The 24115-nt window shown below is 38.7% G+C and overlaps 1 protein-coding gene across 3 annotated transcripts in view; it reads left to right on the top strand.

Moving 5' to 3' along the window:
• The window catches only part of ptprsa (protein tyrosine phosphatase receptor type Sa), a 634816-nt gene that overhangs the window by 441517 nt on the left and 169184 nt on the right, over positions 1 to 24115 (top strand). For 2 of the 3 annotated variants that reach the window (XM_062028063.1, XM_062028064.1), the window contains 2 exons: positions 10494 to 10814; positions 18827 to 19020. The exons of the other annotated variant lie outside the window; for it this stretch is intronic. In XM_062028063.1, the coding sequence (XP_061884047.1) occupies positions 10494 to 10814; positions 18827 to 19020 (515 nt within the window). The remainder of the gene's footprint in view (positions 1 to 10493; positions 10815 to 18826; positions 19021 to 24115) is intronic. 3 annotated transcript variants of the gene reach the window in all.

The raw sequence follows: 24115 nt of genomic DNA, 5'->3' as shown, positions 1-24115 counted from the left end.
TTACACTGGACTTTTATACACTGATTTTTTTTTTATCAAATTGTCAGCATTATTTGATTCAGTTCACAAAATTTTCATGCAAAAAAATTAAGTTACATAAATTCAGTGTCAAATAAAAGTTTATGTAATAAAAACACAAATTAGTGAAACATTTTAGGGCACAAAAATACTAGACTGGCACATTCAGCTTAATGGCAAAGACTACTTCCTGCCTAGTCAACACATTGCAGTTTATACACTACTGCCATATAACGTCTTGGAGTTGCAACTGCATACAAAGTCTACTATATAATACTTGCAAATGAAACTCAGAACATATAACAACTGGACAGCACATTATCATTATTAGCTCCTTGTTAACCTCTAAAGGCCTTAGTGGCCACATGCGTGGACAGCACATTTTAGCTCTTATTTCCAAAATTGTGTACACTACTGAATTGTGGTCTTATGCCGACATATGGACACTTATACTGCTATCTGGTGGTGTCAGAAGAGTATAACATACAATGGAATTTGGAAAAAAAAGTGTAAAAATAAAAATGTACTTGTCAGTACACATGAAGTACACATTTGTGCACTCATGGACTTTACATCATTAAAAGATGATGTTTAGTTTTTATTCTAACTAGGGTCCAATAAGCCCAAATAGCAAAGAGAAATAAAAAAAAGCATGTAAACAAACAGCTTGTGCCTTAAGAGGTTAAATGACAATTAATAATTAAAAACATATCATGTTTTAACGCATTTGAACACACACAAAAGTACCGGAAATTGGTGGCCATTGAGTTTTCAATTCAAATGTGAAAGGTACCCATCCCTACCTTTAACACATTTTCTGTTTCTACCAGTGCAACTTGTTGGCTGCCCTCCCCCAAACCCCCCACCCCAAATCTGAGTTTAGGGACTTCGGAGCAACCACCTCACAGTTTTTCTATCATTATTATTTGTTGATTTCTGCGAAGCAGAGTGACCACAAACAGTGCAGAGTCACTGAGGAGAGCACCAGTCGCATGCAACACTCCCCCTCCCCTACACCCCTTACCATCCCTGCCCCCAGGGCGGTGCTATTACAAGTCAATAACCGCATTGTTGATGGTTCCAGGCATGAAAATATAATCCATGGTCTTGCAGCTCCATTCCTCAACTGGCGTCTCTTGGGTGTCCATCTTCACCTGTCACTGTGTCTGCTATTGCCTTCGCTGTGTTTTTGTTCTGGAACAATAAAGCACACACGCCCATCGGACCTGATACAGTCTTCATCTCACATCAGCATATCCCAGCCCTCCCCCTCCATATCTGTGCCACCCGTGCAGAGCAACGCACACTCCCCTCGGAATGGCCTTGCTCACGTCGTGCCCCCCTCCTCTTGTGTGTTGAGTCTTTGACAACGTTTTTGAGTTACACCCATCATTTGTTTTATTGCTTTGGGTTACCCCACTGGATATTAGTTTGACATTGCGCCAAACTGCAGCTTCCTGCTAATTTGTTTGAGGTTGAATCCATGAATCCACCACAGCCAGCACACACACACACACACACACACACACACACACACACACACACACACACACACACACACACATTGGGTATATACTCTATTTTCCAATAGCGATGTTGTGAGTGTCAGTGTCTGAACTTGCATTCTACTTCACTGCTCATTTCTCGACCTTTTCTATCCACTCTTTTTCTATAAGTCTGTGAGCTCTCTCAGGAAATATGTTTTATTGGGCGTTTTTTTTGGGGGGGGGGGAGTCAGCCCTCAGCTCTAATACTGTGTAATTCAGAACAATCACAGACTAAGACAGAAATCCCGTTGACAACACATTAAATAAACTTTGGGATGTGTGAAGGTAAGTGATTTTATGGGTAAAGGGATTCAGTCTGCTATTTTCCAAAAAAGACTACAAGCAGAGGTGAAGTCATAGCAATTTGCTTTTAATCGTGTGAATGCCTAAGATATTCTACACCAAAAAATCATCTATTTATTATTATTCCGCCCAAAAACTTAGGCATGCTCTGCAGCCCTCAGTTTTCATCCGATCAAAACGTTTGGCTCGTTTACCCAAAATTCCCGGTTTTCCGGATCATTTTGAAAATAAATGCGCCCTTTTTCGAACTTGCACAACTCCAATTGATTAAAACCGCACACTCCACTCACCTTGGACAATCAAACTAGCATTTTCCAAGTTCCTAAAAAAATTCCAGAAATTTGCTGAATTCGCGATTTCCGAAGCCCTATTTTCAGCTCTTCCTGGAAAGTTTTCAAATTGTTCAACCATTTTGGACCATTCCACCTTCAAAACATTCCTCTTAGTCGGGACAAAAAAAGTTATCTTTTTTTGGTACAAATTCACGGTTTTCCCGAAATTCGAAATACCCAACTAGGCTGACAGTTTTTTATCGTAAAAACAACTGTAAAATTAACGGTGTATTACTGAAAATGGAAAAACGATTTTTTTCCAGTACAAAAAATGGCAGCTTAGTTTTTTTTTGCTATTGTAAATAAAAATATTTTTTTTGTAAAATTCCACCAACTGTACAATTTACAGTGTATTACTAAAAATGGTAAAATGGTACAAAAGGTTTTTTTACAGTAAAGAACTGGCAGCTCAGTTCCCAGAATCTTACTGTCAAATGTATGGTATTTGTTTTTTGTTACTGTAAATACAAAACTTGATTTTTATGGTAAAATTCCGCACACTGGATCGGCAGTTTTTTTTTACCGTAAAAACAACAACTGTAAAATTTTAGGTGTATTACTGTAAATGGCAAAATGGTACCAAAGTCTTTTTTCCAGAAAAAAAAATGGCAGCTTTGTTTTTTTTTGTTACTGTAAATAGAAAACTGATTTTTTTTATGGTAAAATTCCGCCAACTGGGCTGACAGTTTTTTTTTTTACCATAAAAACAATTGTAGATTTTACTTCATTACTGAAAATGGCAAAACGGTACCACAGGTTTTTTTTTTATGGTAAAAACACTACGTAAAAAATGTTCAACCGATTCCAAAAACTCTAACATCATCTAGGAAAATTGTGCTAGTATCAATATTTTTTTTTGTTTGTAATTCACGGTTTTCCCGAAATTTCCAAATTTCCAGGGATTCACCATTCAAATGAATGGACATATTCATAGTTCTACAATCCCCTAAATTCTCAAAAATGTTTGCAATTTTTAAACCTGATTCCAACCTTTCAACCATTCACCCACACTTCTCTTCCCATATATCTAACGCAAATCATGTTTTTCCCTTTCTCAAAATTCCCGGTTTTCCCGGAATTTCTGTAAATGTTTTCCCCATGGGCAATGAATTGGAAATATGCAATCAACTGCATATCCCACATTTCTCATTCAATTTGAACCGTTCCAACATCCACACCCTATATAATGTGAAAAGTATGTTTTTAAATAAATTTGGAAAAAATATAAAAAATTTAAAAAATTCCACTGTCATTATGGGGTATTGGCTGTAGAATTGTAAGGACGAAAATCTATTTATTCCATTTTGGAATAAGGTTGTAACATAACAAAATGTGGGAAAAGTGAAGCGCTGTGAGCACTTTACGGATGCACTGTATGTTAATTTGCTTCTCATTGCGTTCAGTAGTTATAATAATAAGTAATATCCATGCATCCAAGCTTGTGGGGAGCATGTACTTAGGTCCACAAGTGTAAAGTTGGTATGCTTTTGCTTTATTAAACTACAATAGGTCTTAAATAAAACAGTCAACATGTGATTGAAGTGTAGTCTCCCAGCTTTAATAACCAAGTTTCATTAAAAAAATGCCTTGTACCATTTAGTCTAGGAGTGTGTCATTTTTGCAGAGTACTGCACAGTATTTGGACAAAAATAGTACCATAAAATAAAAGATAATAAAGGATTGCATTATTTTTTTCTATTATGTACAGTAAGTGAAGTGGTAGACGATTGTCAGAAAGCAAACTATTGTCGTATTTGCTGGCAGACTGAAACCCTTTGCCGCGAAACAAAAAGACTGACATGTGCAAAGTGATTGTCTTTTATCTGTTGTATGAATACAAGAGGTTTGCCTATTGTTAAGGCTCGTACTCAGTGCAAGTGGCATCACCCGAGGCTATTGTCATGAAGACCACATTGTCGAGAATATGTAGCTGTAAATTGCGATAACGAATTGCCTTGTAACCTTCTCGAGTCAAAACGGCCTCTTTAGGCCCTCTTGATTGTTATGTTATGAGACACAAGATATTACTGACAACAGTGGTCCTCATTCAGAAGCAGTAAGGCCTCTTGGGTTGTGATGTCACCGACAGACCAGATGCAGAGACCGTTTACTGTGAGACTGTTCAGACGTGGCTGGAGTGGGTCCACAATTAGAGAGGTGGGCAGGCTCCCAGCGTCCCTCTTGCTCGTTACCCAGTTATAAGGCATGATTGGACCCTGGGAGTTAGGTACAAGCGGACTGCCGGGCCACAGAGTCCCAGATAGGAATCCCATTTCATAGCTGCAGAATTAATTTCATGCTTTGCTATAAGCTCCGAGCCATTCCATTGGATTGTTAGGCTTTATTACGCGTTTAGATTAAACCTCGGACCTGCCAGTAGCCAGTCGAGCGTTGTCTCTTGAATTAAAGCTGCACAGTCTAAATCCTCCGTATTTAGCCAAACAAGCCGTTTAGCCTTACCACTTACTGTAATTGTGCAAGCTTTTTAGATGTATTGGAGCATTTGTTTTATTTGCTGCATGGACATTTGGCATCAAGGAAGATTAATTTGATAATGATCCCCAAATGCGGCCGTCCTGCTCATTGACACTGCCGATGAGAACACATTCATTTGCCGATTGCAAATGCTTTTGGTTGTTTGTGATGACGAGAGGCATCCAACACTAGTCTGTGCATTGATTTGACTGGCATTTCAAGTCGATTTAAGGCACAGATGGAGGTGCATATTAACAGACACTGTTTCAAGTCTGCAGTGGCTGAAATGTCATCTTGTTCATGACCTGTTTTGATGGGCGAAAACAGTTTGGAAGAAGTGTTCCCGACAGCTACATTACTTTAGTGGAGCAGGACTGACCCGAATGTACGTAATGACCAGTGAATTGTGGCTCTCGTTCAGTCCGAGCTGCGTTACCATCGACTTTTCATCATTTCGAATATATATTTTTTAAACATTTAAAAAATGTATGCCCAGCTTTAAGTACCGTATTTTTCGGTCTATAGAGTGGACCGGTATTTAAGCCGTAACCAACAATTTTTTACATATCCGCACCAGACTATAAGCCACAGATATATACGATACAGAAGATTGTGTTCATGTCTATTTACCGTATTTTTCGGAGTATAAGTCGCTCCGGAGTATAAGGCGCACCGGCCGAAAATGCATAATAAAGAAGGAAAAAAACATATATAAGTCGCATTTTTTGGGGGAAATTTATTTCATAAAACCCAACACCAAAAATAGACATTTGAAAGGCAATTTAAAATAAATAAAGAATAGTGAACAACAGGTTGAATAAGTGTACGTTATATGACGCATAAATAACCAACTGAAAACGTGCCTGGTATGTTAACGTAACATATTATGGTGTCTAGTCTCTTACGTGAATGAGCTAAATTATATTGTTGATATTGTTAATAATTTCACACATAAGTCGATCCTGAGTATAAGTCGCACCCCAGGCCAAACTATGAAAAAAACTGCAACTTATAGTCCGAAAAATACGGTACGTCGATCTCTCGGTTCAAGCTAATGCTAGCGAGTATGACCAGATTTTTTTAGTTATATCTTACGAGGTTCATTGTGGCATTTGCTACGCCAACTAGCGGCGGGAAGACACATAACCCGAATTTTTGTCCGCAACTTAAAGCACAACAGTTAGCCGAGAGTCAGCTTGTATTCCGAAAAAACACATAAGCCGAGGTACCACTGTGATGTGAAGCTTCAAGAGAACCCCGTATCAGCGGAGGTTCTTCTGCGGTTCTACAGTTCTAGAATCCATAATCCTACTGCTGGTCTTCTTCATGGCTAATGCACTTTATCAAAGCTGCGCCACAGCCGGTCTTAAAGTGGGGGGGGGGGGGGGGGGAGGCCTGTGCGCGACGATAGCCCCGGCCGCTGTCACATTCGCGGTCTTTATACTACATCACAAAGATTGAGGACTGAGCAATCATTGTTGGCGTGGAGAGTTTTCAAATACAATACGGGCAGAGGAAATAAGCTGGAAGGTTCCAAATCCAGTAAAACCGTAAGTAAATAAGCCTTTTGGACACAGAGAGAGGATTGGAACTGTGTGTGAGGTCTTGACCTATTTGTCGTCAACCCCAAGACTCTCTCTGATTGCCAACCACAAGACTCTCTGATTGGCAAACACCTCTGCTTTTTATCGTTTTTACCAAAAGTGACCAGCCTTTGTGCAGTACCGTTAAAATTGTACAGATTCCCTGGTACGCGCTCTCTTCCCCCAGGTCGCGTGTTTCCGAGCGAACCTCAATCTGACAGTAAGCTCCACCAAGACGCAAAAAGCACAGGGCTATGAAATGGGATTTATTTCAACAAATTGCGCTTGTGGCATGCGGCAAAAAACCGACAACCTCCCCTCTCACAGTCTTGTGGACCTCTCCGGCCCTAAACATACATGAGTATTAAGCATCCCTGAATACAGCATAAAGCTAACCTCTTTCTCTCAAATTGGGCCTAAATGTATGTCGATAGAACTCCAAATGGAAGGTGCATGCTTTCAAATTTTGTGATAGCTGTCAAAATCGGTCACTAAGTGTCAATTAGAGAAAGCACTTGCTGTAGTCCAGGGCTGGTGGTAAGAAAGTCTCTAAAATGTTGTTAGTGGATGCCAGGTACGTATGATGCAGACACCGCCTGTTGTCATTCTTTTGACGTTTTTTTTTCCCCCTGCATATGTAAAGTATTATGTTTTTCCATGTTTTCCTGGTTTATTTTTAATCATGATTTACACAAAAAATACCCCATGACTTATTCACTATACTTTTGTTGTATTATTACAATGAAGGTCATTTTTTATGGAATGCTATTTATCTCCTATTTTCTCAGTTGTGCAGTTTTTGCATGTAATAACACCTCGTGTAATAATGAACAGGGCATAATACTGAGTCGATTCCCTCTTTTTAGAGCCAATATTTAAATCTACAGAGTAGTCTGGGTATTGTTCACAGATTTTATATCTACGTCTGAAACAGGGGTGTCCAAACTTTTTCTACTGAAAAATGAAAGCAAGCTGGAGGCATTTTTGATATATTTCATTGTAACCATTATGGCTTCCCTCAATGTTGATGAACGTTGAAAGTCCCGAGGACCCAAAAGGGTCTCAGTCATTAAAGTGTTGAAAATAAATATATATACATCAACTTCAGATCTATACAGAGCCTCTAAAGCAGACCTGGGCATTCTGCGGCCCGCGGGCCGCATCCGGCCCCTTGTGCGTCCCTGTCCGGCCCGCGTGAGGCCAATCATAAATTACAAAATAAATTTAAAAAAGTATCTATGTCGAGTGTGCAATACAACGGTGCTGCTTTTGTTTTGAAAATCGTTATTTGTATTACTTCCGTGTGGACGTATGCGTGTGCGTGATTGTGAGTGAATGTGAACAGCTGCAATCACAAATTACAAAATAAAGTTGAAAAAACATCTATGTCGTGCGCGCAATACAACTGTGCTGCTTTTATTTTGAAAAGTATTATTTATGGGCGTGTGTCCGTGTGTAACCTGCGAGTGAAGGTGCACATGCAGCGACAAGTGATGCACGGTTTACACCCGAGACGCTAAAAAGAGAAAAGTTGATGACGAATGGCGTGTTTTCAACAAGACATGGACTGCCAAGCAACGTTCCCTCTAAGGTGCGTGCCTGCGCAATTGCGCACTGCTCAAGCGTCCGCTGCGCGCAGCAAATATATGCCGCGCACCAAATCAAATCCCATCTGAATTCTAAACAAAATAAACACATTTATTCTATGTAATTTTGCAATGCAACTTTGAGTGACAGTGACAACAAGTGGCCCTAACGGTGTTCGTCAACACCGTTCAATTGAACACCGTTCAATTATTGTAACGTCTATCGAGATGCTTCGAGGACAGGAATTATATCGATCACTTTATTGAGCAAAACTGTTTATATTCGGACATAACCACACCAAAAACATGAGTAAAACAATTCCATCTCGAAAAACTAGTAATTTTCTGCCGTACAAACCAGGCCAAAACCAACTTGTCATCTGTCACCAACACGCATACCACTAAACCACTGGTGCGTTTATGGCCACACAAAAAGTCAGACAACTCAAACACCACACAAAGTTACACTATGACTCCTCAGTCATAAGTGTGCTTATTTTACTGTCATTTATTATTAATGTTAATTTATTTATATTAGTCATGGAATGCTGTTACACACACTATGTTGAAGTATTACTATTATTATTAATTATTATTATTATTATTATTTATCTTACGGTATATATCAAAAATAATATTGAGCAAAATTTAATTGAAATATTGTCGATGTGGCCCTCCAGCAGTGCTCGGGTTGCTCATGCGGCCCCCGGTAAAAATTAATTGCCCACCCCTGCTCTAAAGGGACATGGGGGGGAAAAAATGTTATATATATATATATATATATATATATATATATATATATATATATATATATATATATATATATATATATATATATATATATATATATATATATATATATATATATATATTTTTTTAAGACATGTATCTCATGCATACAAGATAAAAATTAAAAAAATATATATATATATATTTTTTTTTAGACATCTCGTGCGCACAAGAAATTATCTCGTGCGCCAAGAAAATTTCTCGTGCGCACAAGATAGTTTCTCGTGCGCATGAGATAGTTTCTCGTGCGCATGAGATAGTTTCTCTTGTGCAAGAGATACATGTCTCAAAAAAAAAAATTATATATTTTTTAAAATTTTTATTTTTTTAAAATAATTTTATAAAAAGTTTCTCATGTCTAAAGAAAATAAAATTATAAAAAATAAACTTTCCCCCATGTCCCTTTAGGGGCTCCGTAGATCTATCTTTTAAGTTTGAATTAGTTTTATGTTCTATACCCTTTTTGTCAAAACCCTCTTTAATTAATAACAAAAACACATTTGCAGTATTTTCCTCCAAAAAAAATCATCAAAACGGAATATTTGATGTAAAGTAATTAGAGCCTTAAAAAGAAAATTAATTCATAACAACATTGCTTTTGGTTTATTCGTATTGTTTATGAAATAATCATCAAACTCACTCATAAAAGTATTAAGATAAGTGATATATGTCAATATATATTGTTTGCTTTCAACATTTAAATCTTTAGACCAACTTTAGATCGTTTTATAGGATTGTCATTGCACAAGTACAACGGAACTATGTTTTCAGCACAAACCCGTTCAAGATTAGACAAACAAATAGTGTACAGGTTTACAGAACAGGTCACGAGGCGCCCCGTAAAAGATAAGAAAAAGGTAAAACGCTGGGGAAGAAGATGAGTAAAAAAAATACAATCTAGACTGGGCTCCTAAGGGGGCCTAGTCTGGAGTGGGGAAAAACCTCCATGCCATGCCCACATAAACATGTTACATTTAATCACGACAACTCGCAACAAAGGGGCAGGAAGTTGGGGCCCTGGAGGTCGACTGCTGCTATGAAGCGCTGCCAGCCGTCCATCACCCCGAGGGGAATCAAGCGGTGGTGAAGGCGTGGGGTGGGGGAGGGCGTGTGTGTGTGTATATATATGCCCATTGTCTTGGGTGTGTTATTATATCTTAAGCATTGACAGTTGTAAAGTAAAAAAAAACGTCAACATGGCAGCTTTCTGTTGATTTCAATATTGCAAAATTTTTGGGGGTATTTTAAAAAAAAAAGTGTATGATGGACCTTTAAAAGATTAGCTGCGGTCCGCACCTGGCCGCACTTTGGACACCCCTGGTCTCCAGTGTAATATAGTCATTATCTTACATTGAGAACAAAACTACATGCGATCCACCGAAGATAATCAAGGCAAAAGTCAGCATAAGTGATCATGTTAAGATTGAATGACTTTATGTTGGCCTACTTTGTGCATTTTACAAATGTATTGGGACAGGTTGCCTAGGAAATTAAAAATGGAGGCTCTCATTTGATGACAATAAATATAATATGTTTTAATTACACATTATAAGATTCATTATTACACTATATCAGCTTTTATCAATTTCTTCATTTTTGTCCACATTTGCTTGGTTATTATTTTCCATTTGTTCCAAAGTTTGTATCCCAGTTTATTTTTGCAATTTTATTTGTTAAAATTGTTATCCTTTTTTTCCCCCCCCAAATTTCCTTTTTTTATAATTTTCTTTATCTCTCCCATCTTTTGTATGTTTTTGTTTTTCACCCCTTCCTCCCTCCTTACCCATCTACCCGGTTCTCTACTCCCTCCTTCTCCCCCGCCCTCCTCCGCCTTCCTTTCTGTCCTGTCCGCCTCGCCAGATCCTTCAGCCCCCCCTCAAGACATTAAGTGCAGCAGCACCAGCTCCACCTCCTTGCTGGTAAGTTGGCGCCCCCCGCCACTGAGGAGCCAGAATGGTGTCCTGGCGGGGTATAGGGTGCGCTACCAGGTGGTGGGACAGGCGGAGGGCGGCGGTGACGATGTGGAGCCAATGGAGGAGCCCACCGTGCCTGCCTCCGAAGAGCGGGTGCTGCTGCAGCGATTGGAGAAGTGGACCCAGTATCGCATCACCGTGTCTGCCTTCACGGTTGTTGGGCCGGGCCCTGAAAGCGAGCCCTTTAACTGCCGGACGGATGAAGACGGTACATGAACATCTAATGTCTATATCAGTGCTTTTCAAACTTTTTTTCAGAAAACACTTGGCTCTTCAAGTACACCCATAATGACCAACATTAAACTTCAGTAGCGTAGTAGGCCTAAGTATTCATTAAAAATGAGACAGGGGTTATATTTAAGTATGTTTCATATTTTTAGCCATTGTAAATAGAGATGTCCGATAACATCGGACTGCTGATATTATCGGCCGATAAATGCTTTAAAATGTAATATCGGAAATTATCGTATCGGTTTCAAAAAGTAAAATGTATGACTTTTTAAAACACCGCTTTACGGAGTGGTACACGGACGTAGGGAGAAGTACAGAGCGCCAATAAACCTTAAAGGCACTGCCTTTTCATGCCGGCCCAATCACATAATATCTACGGCTTTTCACACACACTTGAATGCAAGGCATACTTGGTCAACAGCCATACAGGTCACACTGAGGGTGACCGTATAAACAACTTTAACACTGTTATGAATATGTGCCACACCGTGAACCCACACCAAACAAGAATGACAAACACATTTCGGGAGAACATCCGCACGGTAACACAACATAAACACAACAGAACAAATACCCAGAACCCCTTGCAGCACTAACTCTTCCGGGACGCTGCAAAATACACCCCCCCCTCCCCCCACCTCAACCCCGCAACCTCCTCATGCTCTCTCAGGGAGAGCATGTCCCAAATTCCAAGCTTCTGTTTTGAGGCATGTTAAAAAAAAAATAATGCACTTTGTTACTTCAATAATAAATATGGCAGTGCCATGTTGGCATTTTTTTTTCATAACTTGAGTTGATTTATTTTGGAAAACCTTGTTACGTTGTTTAATGCATCCAGCGGGGCATCACAACAAAATTAGGCATAGTAATGTGTTAATTCCACGACTGTATGTATCGGTATCGGTTGGTATCGGAATCGGTAATTAAGAGTTGGACAATATCGGAATATCGTCAAAAAAGCCATTATCGGACATCTCTAATTATAACACAGTTTTAACAGTAACACTGTGTTTCTATAATGGAAAATTAAACACTGTAATCAAGTGATTCTTTGGCGTACCACTAGTGGTATGCATACCACAGTTTGAGACTTACTGGTTAATACTATGCTGATGTTGATATTCTATATGGTCCCCGTTTAGGCAGAAAAATATAGTACTCACTACAAGCACTGCGGTCGTCCCTCCTTTATCAGTTTCAGACCTGACCGTGATGAATACATTTTTGCAAAGTAATAAATCGAATATGTTCATAGTAGGAGCATAAAAAAAAACTATGTACAACCGTCTAAATAGTTTTGTTTTTTTACATAATTAAAGTTCTCTAAACATAAAACAACACCCATGTAGTCACCTTTCAAACAATACAGTAGTGTTTAGTGTGTTCTACTGTAAATTACAGTACTTACACTGCAAAAAAGAGTTGTCAAAATATAAGATAAAAGATTAGACCTTGGCCAAAAAATAAACTGAAATTAACTAGCTGCATGGGCAAATAATTTTACTTGATAAGACATCTTAAATTAAGATTTGTATATCTGGAAATTAGCATAAATATGTATTTTAATCTGAAAACAAGCATTATTCCATTTGCAATTTCTGAATTAAACATCCTTGATTTTGCAGAATCTTTAAACTCGATTTTCTATGTGAGGGTAAACCAACATATGTTCTTTGAATACTTATTTTCTCAATTTTAAAATGTGTAAACTACAATGGAACACATATCATATATAATTATCCATGCTAAAATTAAGATTAGATAAAGATTATTTATGTATTTAATATTTGTTTACTTACTATGGTAAAGTATTTATGTATGTATTCACTGTTCTGTTACAGAGAACAAGGAAATGGGATAACATTGCTATGGTATGAAAAGTGTTAGGATTAAATAAGCTCAGCTTCTTCCTACTCCTTTTCAGACGTGCTGTAATGAAACAACTGGCAATATGTGATGCATTACATTGTATCGTATGCATGTTCGAGATAAACTGAAACTGAACTGAACTGAACTGAAGATTAGTCAATGACTAAAACTAAGTTAATAGGTAGGGATGTCCGATAATGGCTTTTTGCCGATATCCGATATTCCGATATTGTCCAACTCTTTAATTACCGATACCGATATCAACCGATACCGATATCAACCGATATATGCAGTCATGGAATTAACACATTATTATGCCTAATTTGGACAACCAGGTATGGTGAAGATAAGGTACTTTTTTTAAAAATTAGTAAAATAAGATAAATAAATTAAAAACATTTTCTTGAATAAAAAAGAAAGTACAACAATATAAAAACAGTTACATAGAAACTAGTAATGAATGAAAATTAGTCAAATTAACTGTTAAAGGTTAGTACTATTAGTGGACCAGCAGCACGCACAATCATGTGTGCTTACGGACTGTATCCCTTGCAGACTGTATTGATATATATTGATATATAATGTAGGAACCAGAATATTAATAACAGAAAGAAACAACCCTTTTGTGTGAATGAGTGTAAATGGGGGAGGGAGGTTTTTTGGGTTGGTGCACTAATTGTAAGTGTATCCTGTGTTTTTTATGTTGATTTAATTAAAAAATAAAAAAAATAAAAAACGATACCGATATTAAAAAAAACGATACAGATAATTTCCGATATTACGTTTTAACGCATATATCGGCCGATAATATCGGCAGGCCAATATTATCGGACATCTCTATTAATAGGTTTTAAAACTAGGGAAACTAGAAAATAATCTTGAAATAAAATTTAAAATCTTGGCAAGTGGCAAATAATTTGCAGTGCAAAGGTAGCCCGGAGGATCCTCCAAGCATCATTGCTAGGGCCATCACCCGGCCAGTACAACACAGCCATGACGTGAAAATACTTCATCGCATCCTGGGTAATTCCCCCGTCAATGTTGTTCGGTCAAAAGTCAGTCAATTTGACAGTCACAGCTACGGTCATCAGCCGTGTTGTTAGCATTGCGTTGCCTGCCTGATGTCGAGGATGAAGTGCATCAAGAGAGTGAATCTCCACCTCGCATTGCCCGTATCGCAGTCTTGTTAACATTAAGTGGCGCGTCGGTCCTGGAACGTCTTGTCCTTCGGTGTCGTTCACCTCAGAGGCTCGCCGATGTGGAGATGTGTTATTGATGAGGCAGGAGTTAAAGATGAAATGCATCAAAAATGTGTTACCACCAAAAGTTGATTGTTGCGGTGAAGATACAGTAGCGCCAAAATTAGCCCTTGATCCGGAAACAGAATTCATGCTTGTTGACTATCTTTACCAATCGCCACAAAATACACTATATTGACAGAAGTATTTGGCCACCCATCCAAATGGTGAGAATCAGGTGTCCTAATCACTTGGCCCGGTGTATAAAATCAAGCACTTAGGCATGGAGACTGTTTCTGCAAACATTTGTGAAAGAATTGGCCGCTCTCAGGAGCTCAGTGATTTCTAGAGCAGTGGAGACGCCTTCTCTGGAGTGATGAGTCACTCTTTTCCATCTGGCAATCTGATGGACGAGTCTGGGTTTGGAGGTTGCCAGAAGAACGCTACATTTCGGACTGCACTGTGCCTAGTGTGAAATTTGGTGGAGGAGGAATTATGGTGTGGGGTTGTTTTTCAGGAATTGGGCTTGGCCCCTTAGTTCTAGTGAAAGGAACTTTGAATGCTCCAGGATACCAAAACATTTTGGACAATTCCATGCTCCCAACCTTGTGGGAACAGTTTGGAGCGGGCCCCTTCCTCTTCCAACATGACTGTGCACCAGTGCACAAAGCAAGGTCCATAAAGACATGGATGACAGAGTATGGTGTGGATGAACTTGACTGGCCTGCACAGAGTCCTGACCTGAACCCGATAGAACACCTTTGGGATGAATTAGAACGGAGACTGAGAGCCAGGCCTTCTCGACCAGCATCAGTGCGTGACCTCACCAATGCCCTTTTGGAAGAATGGTCGAAAATTCCTATAAACACACTCTCTGCAACCTTGTGGACAGCCTTCCCAGAAGAGTTGAAGCTGTAATAGCTGCAAAAGGTGGACCGACATCATATTGAACCCTATGGGTTAGGAATGGGATGGCACTTCAAGTTCATATGTGAGTCAAGGCAGGTGGCCAAATATAGTTCAATAGAAAACAAGACAAATGCTGCACTGTAATACTTATAATACCTAACTCAGGCCAGAAATATGTAGACTATTGGTTAAATTCTTTTGTTTTTGTTTTTCCATAATTTGAACAGTGTTGCAATAGACAACTCTTATCTGATTGATGAGTCAAAATAGTGAGAATATTTCTGCACGGACTTCATGACTAGAGAGAGTGAAACAATTATTTTCCTTTATAAGCTACAGGAACGCGTCTATAAAAAGCATATGTAAAGAAACCTCTTAAACTCACACTTGGGAAGACTTCGGCGTGTCGCTATCAAAGCATAATTAACCAAATGTATTTTACTACAGTTGTACCACCTCCGTGTTCGGGCTTTATCTGCCGGCTTTTAACAGAATCCCATTGCTCAGCCGAGAGCCGTTAAGCATTTATGGGTGCTTTCCCCCAGCAAAGTCATATTTCTGCACGTTTATGGTAGCAACGGTAGGCTGGAGGTTGAAGAGACAGATGTGCGCCCACTGAGGCTCGGATATTCCAACTGTAAAAGGATGACGTACGAGAATAAATCCCTTTTCTTGTCATTAATAACTAGTGCTCTGGTGTCCTTGAGCATGACTTTCTGCGAAACAATAATTTAGCTGATAGACTGAGGGAAACACTGAATTCTTTGGTAATGTGTCAACTGTTAGTTGCTGAATGAGCCAAAGGCCATGTTCACATTGCAGGTCCTTTCCGGTTATTTTTTCCCCATATTATCAGATTTTATCAGTGTGATCAGTGCAATTCTTTTTTTTTTAAATGTATTTCTTTCTTTTTTTGTGTGACCCAGGCCTCTCTAGTACGTGGTCTTAAATATCATTAATCACAACTTGTTTATTTCTCAACTGATTTTTTTCTATGTCAAATCATATTCTATTAATACACATCTAATTTGGGGAAAACAATACCTCTAAGAAAAGTTATTACCAGTGTTACTTTCAATCGTACGCAGCAAAATGTGCCAGCATTCTTGTTGTCTTCGTTTTCCAGCTACGCTGTATTGCCAAAAGTATTTGGCCACCCATCCAAATGATGAGAATCAGCTGTCCTAATCACTTGGCCCGGTGTATAAAATCAAGCACTTAGGCATGGAGACTGTTTCTACAAACATTTGTGGAAAAATGGGCCGCTCTCAGTGATTTCCAGCGTGGAACTGTCATAGGATGCCACCTGTGCAACAAATCCAGTCGTGAAATTTCGTCACTCTTAAATATTTCAAAGTCAACTTTAGTATAAGAAAAGTGAAGGGTTTGGGAACAACAGCAACTCAGCCACCAAGTGGTAGGCCACGTAAACTGACAGAGAGGGGTCAGCGGATGCTGAAGCGCATAGTGCAAAGACTTTCAGTTGCTACAGAGCTCCAAACTTCATGTGACCTTCCAATTAGCCCACGTACAGTACACAGAGAGCTTAATGGAATGGGTTTCCATGGCCGAGCAGCTGCATCTAAGCCATACATCACAAAGTCCAATGCAAAGCGTGGGATGCAGTGGTGTAAAGCATGTGGCCACTGGACTCTAGAGCAGTGGAGACGCCTTCTCTGGACTGATGAGTCACACTATTCCATCTGGCAATCTGATGGACGAGTCTGGGTTTGGAGGTTGCCAGGAGAACGCTACATTTAGGACTGCATTGTGCCGAGTGTGAAATTTGGTGGCGGAGGAATTATGGTGTGGGGTTGTTTTTCAGGAGTTGGGCTTGGCCCCTTAGTTCCAGTGGAAGGAACTTTGAATGCTCCAGGATACCAAATCATTTTGGACAATTCCATGAGATGGCACTTCAAGTTCATATGTGAGCCAAGGCAGGTGGCCAAATACTTTTGGCAATATAAATCAAATCAAATCAACTTTATTTATAAAGCACATTTAAAATTTACCACAGGGGTAGCCAAAGTGCTGTACAATGGGCAGGTTAAAAGATAATACGAGTACCGAGCAAACACAACACAACACAAACAGAACACGATAAAAAATAAATAAATAAAACATAAAAACAGGTTCACAGCAGGTGTATTATGGGGCGCCATTGCAGGATGGATATCACTCAGTGTTAAAAGCCATGGAATAAAAGTATGTTTTTAAGAGAGATTTAAAAACAGGAAGAGAGGAGGCTTGTCTAACACTAAGAGGTAGGTCGTTCCAGAGCTTGGGAGCAGCAGCGGCGAAAGCTCTGTCACCTCTAAGCTTCAGCCTTGTGTCAGGGACCGTCAGTAGCAGCTGATCGGCGGATCTTAGGGATCGGGTGTGGCAGTAAGGCTATATAGTTCAGTGCCATACAAAATGATTGCCCTCTTCCTTCCTAATCTCATACGCAAAATAATTTGGTTCCGAAAATGTTGACTGAGATTGCACAAAATTCTTGAAATTGCCACTAATGCACGCAGACTGAGACCTACTCCAATCAGGGCCTTGTTTTCTTCTGTAAACACACTTTTGTGTGCATGAGGATCACCGCACGGACCCATGTTGTTCATATTAAACACAACATTCTTGTTTCACCTTAATGTAAACGACGACATAAAAAAAAACAGATTCAACAATTCTGCAGTGTGTCCATTGTGTAGAATAGATCTCCCAAAATACCTTTACCTAAGGTCACCAGTTAGAAGATAAACATTGCAACAGAACTATAAAACGGATACATATCAGGTTTTGGGCCTGTCACAGTGCGTGAATCATTGACAGATGGCTAACATTACCAGAGCACTAAGCCATATTTCTATGGATGAGAACCACAGCACAGCGTTCATAGAAATGAAAAATGGCCTACTGTACAAGATATTACGAACGTACTGGAATATTACCAGATCAAGAGTGAGATCGACTTAAATTGGCTTGTGATTAAAAGAATTGGATCATGATAGCGACTTCTTTTATTGGCACATTCTTTCCAGAAAGGCAAATACTGGACATTCCAAAACACTTGAAAGTAAGAGAAAGTGCTACTTAGCAAGATGTACATACAATTTGTGTTCAATGCATAGCAAAATGCTACAAATAAATATAATTACAATATATAAACAATACAACAATGGTTGTTTTTTTTAGATGTTCTCATACACTGCAGGCAAATGACTATTATTATGTTTGTGCTATGGCAGAGCTTATGGAAGAATATAATCCAATCCAATCCACTTTATTTATATAGCACATTTAAACAACAAAATGTTTCCAAAGTGCTGCACAACAATATTAAAAACAGTATTAAAAACAATATTAAAAACAATAATCAAATATTATCCTTAGCTCCACCAATGACTGAATAAAAACAAAAAATAAATAAATATAGAACCAATATAAAAATAAATATGAATAAAAACAATTTTAAAGGGGAAAAACCAATTAAAACAGTAAATAGAAATCAAAATGTATAAAAAAAAATTAAAAAAATAAAATATACTCCTGAGAACCAGTGTCCTCTGCAGTTGACATTTGTTGTCGCTGTGTTTTGTCGGTGTCTGTCAGGATTCGGGAAAGAAATAGCCGTGTTATGCAAAACTACACTGCACTGGATGCTGGTTTTTAGAAGAATAAGCAGGCAGTTTGTATGCTCGCCGCGTCTTTGTTGAATGAGGGCAGTAGGGAAGGGAGTCATATGGTCCCATTCCTGGTCGGATCTCGCGTGAGAGGAAGAGGGTGGGTTGGCGGGGTTATTCGTGCAATGCAGTCTGCTGAAAATGATGGAAAGCACCACTCTACATAGTGGTCCAAAATGGAATGTCACGTTTCATGTGTCAGGTAAGCCAAGACGAATGGGGCCTTATGAATCCTCTTCCGACTGCAAGTGATCATTGGTTTTGCTGATATGTTTTAACATTAATATTCAATGTTCTTGTAGTTCCTGGCGCCCCTCCGAGGCGTGTGGAGGTGGAGGTCTTAAACTCCACCGCACTCAAGGTGATGTGGCGTTCGCTCATGCCTGGGAGGCAGCACGGCCAGATCCGTGGCTACCAGGTCCACTACGTCCGCGTGGAGAACGGGGAGTCCAGGGGCCTGCCCCTCATTAAGGACGTCATGCTGGCCGACGCCCAGGTAGGACCAGCTCCGAGTCCTCCTTTGCATCAATGCCGATTTTTATTGCATTCAACCGTGTTTCTGGGCAAGAACAAGAATGCCTCGGTAAGCTTTTAGAAGTAGCACCAATTTATTTCAACACGCTGAGGCAACACATTTAATATATAATGGTTATAAAACTAACGGTGCAAATATTGCTGAGTTCTGGAGGTCATAAGGGTTTTCTTCCCGCAAGGATATTAACCGTCTTAACTTCAATATTCTTTCACCAAGAAAAGTAATCAAAGCGTTCACTCTTTTGTGCAACTTTCCCTTCATGGCTTTTATTCGGAATATCTGAACCCTTTCTTCGTGGCCGTATGCAAAGACTGAAAGGAAGTGCTGATTGCTGAGTCCGCAACAGGAAAGGACTCAAAATTGGCATGAAAACATTTCACCGCAAAGGTTGAACGGAGGCAACTGGACTCTTCTTGTTTGTTAAAGACGTTTCACCTTTCGGCCAAACATGTCCGTCCTGACATCTGTCCCCCAGTGATTGTCTCACAATGACCACTAATGAGTTGTTTTGCCACCAGGGAGGCAGACGACCTATTGGTATGAAGGGCGGTCGTTCAGCAGCCGCAATAACAATAACAACCCAATTGGGACCACCCGCAAAGGGACACACCCACAAGAGACAATAAACGGGGAGATTCTCAACCTAAAGTTCTTGTTTGTTAGAGGCTTTTGGGCGAAAAGGGAAACGTCTTCAACAAACAAGGAGAGTCCAATTGCCTCGATTCTAACGTTTGCGGATCACCAGGACTTTAATAACCCTCAAAGTGTTATTAAAGTTATTAAAGGGGATTTTGCCTATCATTCGCAATTCTTATGTAAGACAAGAACTAGGGATGTCCGATAATATCGGACTGCCAATATTATCGGCCGATAAATGCTTTAAAATGTAATATCGGAAATTAACGGTATCGGTTTCAAAATTATCGGTATCGGTTTCAAAAAGTTAAACGCCGCTGTGTACACGGACGTAGGAAGAAATACAGAGCGCCAATAAACCTTATGGGCACTGCCTTTGCGTGCCGGCCCAGTCACATAATATCTGCGGCTTTTGACACACTTACATGTGAATGCAAGGCATACTTGATCAACAGCCATACAGGTCACATCCGTATAAACAACTTTAACACTGTTACAAACATGCGCCACGCTGTGAGCTCACACCAAACAAGAATGACAAACACATTCCGGGAGAACATCCGCACCGTAACACAACATGAACACAACAGAGCAAATACCCAGAACCCCTTGCAGCACTAACTCTTCCGGGACGTTACAATATACACCCCCCGCAACCCCCCCCCACCCCACCCCTCACACCTCAACCCCACTTTTTTCCATAACTTGAGTTGAAGTTGTTGAACCTTGTTACATTGTTTAATGCATCCAGCGGGGCATCATAACAAAATTAGGCATAATAATGTGTTAATTCCACGACTGTATATATCGTATCGGTTGATATCGGTATCGGTAATTAAGAGTTGGACAATATCGGAATATCGGACATCGGCAAAAAAACATTATCTGACATCTCTAACAAGAACACGTGTCTCGTTTGTGCATTCTAATTTGTAATATAAGGAAAGTATGAGGTGGATACAAATGAAGCCAATGGAAGTCATCTATTTCCTCCATCTGAAAAACATCCAAAAAACGCCAACAATACTCTAATACTCGTGACTTGAATATGAACCAAGTATTAGTGATGTTGTTATTATAAGCGCTAACACAGAGGAACTACTTTTAGTGGCACCGTGATCTCAGAGAGATAACTCGCTTTTGCAGCTATTGTCATCGAGCTGCTGCATTGCTTCTGAGTTGGTGAAAGTTCAATCTAATTTATACATCGTGCCTTTCACTTGTATAGTAGAAGGTTGTTGCCATAAACCCGAGAAGTTGGTAAAGTTTGACATTCAACTAAGACCTGGAGATGGTTTGAAAGTCACGAAAAGAAGCTTGATTGTGCCCACCTTTACACCTGCATTAGGATTATGATTAATTGTTCATCTAAACGGAAATATAGGAATATCCTATCAGTGGGCATCCCAGTGAGAGCAGACATTCATTGTACAGTAAAATTGTTTTATTATATTCGTATTTTATTTCTTTTTTAGCACTTAGCAATATTGCTACTTACTGGATCTGTTTAGCACTCAGCTTCTAAACTTGTAGCGCATCCTCCGTATATTCGGGCTCAAAAATACAAGGTTCTGAATCATTATTTGTCCCAAAGTAGTCGTCGTTTTCTCTCATGAAGTCTGCATTGATTGATAGTAGTTGTTTTTGTTGAATGAAATAGCGAATGTTGTGATGCGTCTGTTAAATGAATACGCCTCCGTATGCTTAAAAATAGCAAAAAACATAAACACTACGTGTTATTAACAATATGCCTGTTACTACATTACATAAATACACCGTGAATATGAAACGATGATGGAGGTTTTAGAGTGCTTTTAAGGTGGTATAGAGCAAATCCCATTGGCTCTATTGTTAGCTGACTCTTGCTAGAGTTTATTTACAAATTAGAAAGCATAAATAAAACAAAAACATATGCGTGCTTGTCTCGAATTAGGATTTTGAATGATATAAAATAAAATTAGAAAAATTGTGCAGTTCCCCTTTAAATTACAGTGATAGGACCTACAGTCCAGGCGAAATACAGTGGAACCTCGATTCACTATTTATTTTATTGTTTGTTGAACAAGGTTTACAAATACAAAATAAGCCAAATTCTCCATTAAAAACAAGGTAAACATGAATAATGGGTTCCAGCCGGACAAAAGTCCATATTTTAGTAACATTTTGTACAGTTTGAACACGGTAGAAATTGCTAACAAACATAACATGGGGATGATGGATCAACTTTCCATTTAATAACAAAGTCAAAACAACAGCAGACAAAATGTATTCCTCTTAAATTAGGATTTTGAATTAAATTAAATAAAATGTAAAAAATAGTGCAATTCCCCTTTAAATTACAGTGATAGGACCTACAGTCCCCAGACAAAGTACAGTGGAACCTCGATTTAAGATTTATTTTATTGTTTGTTGAACAAGGTTTATAAATAGAAAATAAGCCAAATTCTCCATTAAAAACAAGGTAAACATTAGGGGTGTGGGAAAAAATCGACTCGCGATTCTCACGTTGTGCGATTCAGAATCAATTCTCATTTTAAAAAAATCAATTTTTTATTTATTTTAAAAAAACATTTTTTTATTTTTTTTAAATTAATCAATCCAACAAAACAATACACAGCAATACCATAACAATGCAATCCAATTCCAAAACCAAACCCGACCCAGCAACACTCAGAACTGCAATAAACAGAACAATTGAGAGGAGACACAAACACGACACAGAACAAACCAAAAGTAGTGAAACAAAAATGAATATTATCAACAACAGTATCAATATTAGTTACAATTTCAACATAGCAGTGATTAAAAATCCCTCATTGACATTATCATTAGACATTTATATATAAAAAAAAAAAAGAACAATAGTGTCACAGTAGCTTACACTTGCATCGCATCTCATAAGCTTGACAACACACTGTGTCCAATATTTTCACAAAGATAAAATAAGTCATATTTTTGGTTCACTTAGTTAAAACAAATTTACATTATTGCAATCAGTTGATAAAACATTGTCCTTTACAATTATAAAAGCTTTTTACAAAAATCTACTACTCTGCTTGCATGTCAGCAGACTGGGGTAGATCCTGCTGAAATCCTATGTATTGAATGAATAGAGAATTGTTTTGAATCGGGAAAAAATCGTTTTTGAATCGAGAATCGTGTTGAATTGAAAAAAAAAAATCGATTTGGAATCGAATCGTGACCCCAGGAATCGATATTGAATCGAATCGTGGGACACTCAAAGATTCACAGCCCTAGTAAACATGAATAATGGGTTCCAGCCTTACAAAAGTCCATATTTTAGTAACATTCTGTACAGTTTGAATACGGTAGAAGTTGCTAACAAACATAACATGGGGATGATGGATCAACTTTCCATTTAATAACAAAGTAAAAACAACAGCAAACAAAATGTATTCCTCGATTGCAGCAGCCCTGCCGACACACGCTTACACTGCCACTAGCCCTGTGGTGCACTCACATTTTAAAATCTCAAAACTCCTTACCTTTAACAACGCGGTCACTAAAATGTTAAGGAATAAATAATAAAATCCACTTGTCGGTTAATCTTCTTTGTGTACAGCGGAAGGTTGGGAAGGCAGTGTCGACAACACTGTAGATACTTCCTGACTATTTCTAACCACACATCGCTCGTCCAATGCTTTCTTTGGACTAATATTGAACTATAAAAAGGCTGTAAATGGCTTAAAACACACTTTAAAGCCACACAAAGCACAGTAGCTAACAGCAAACCTGTACTCTGCTGACTGAATGAGCACCGGATAACAATCAATCTGTCTGTAGTTCGTAAATCAAAAAAATAAGGGTTCATAGATCGAGGTTCCACTGCATCACTGTAACCATTCAAACTTCTAAGAACACTTCTTGCTTTTCCTATCGATGATTTAAGACAGTGGTGTCCAAAGTGCGCCCCGGGGGCCATTTGCGGCCCGCAGCTAATTGTTTACCGGCCCGCCACACATTCTGCAAAAATTGCAAAATTGATAGTATTGCAAAAATAAAATAAAAACATTTAAAAAAGTGAAATGAGGTGAAATCTAACGAGAAAAAGTTGCAATGTTGACACAAAGCTGCCATGCAGGCTGTTTTTTATTCTTTTGTCTTTCTTTATTTTTCTTTTTTTTTGCCATTGCTCAAAAAAAAAAAAGACAAAAAAATCTGTTATAATGAATTATTGACCTATTCATGGCTACAATTACTTCAAAAATTTCACTTTAAAATGTTTTATATGGAAAAAATATTGCATATATTGTGTGGTTGCCATATAAAAACATCAAAGATTTATTTGACAAAAGAGCATAAAAACAAACAAAATAATAGTTCATACGTAAAATCGACAGATATATCTGAAGTTGATCTCGTAACTTAAGTGTTGAAAGTAAAAAAAATAAAATAAAAA

Source organism: Entelurus aequoreus, linkage group LG19 (genome assembly GCF_033978785.1).
Source record: "Entelurus aequoreus isolate RoL-2023_Sb linkage group LG19, RoL_Eaeq_v1.1, whole genome shotgun sequence".
Lineage (NCBI taxonomy): Eukaryota > Metazoa > Chordata > Actinopteri > Syngnathiformes > Syngnathidae > Entelurus > Entelurus aequoreus.
The sequence above is the reverse complement of the archived record's forward strand: the minus strand, read 5'-3'. Positions and strand labels throughout refer to the sequence as shown.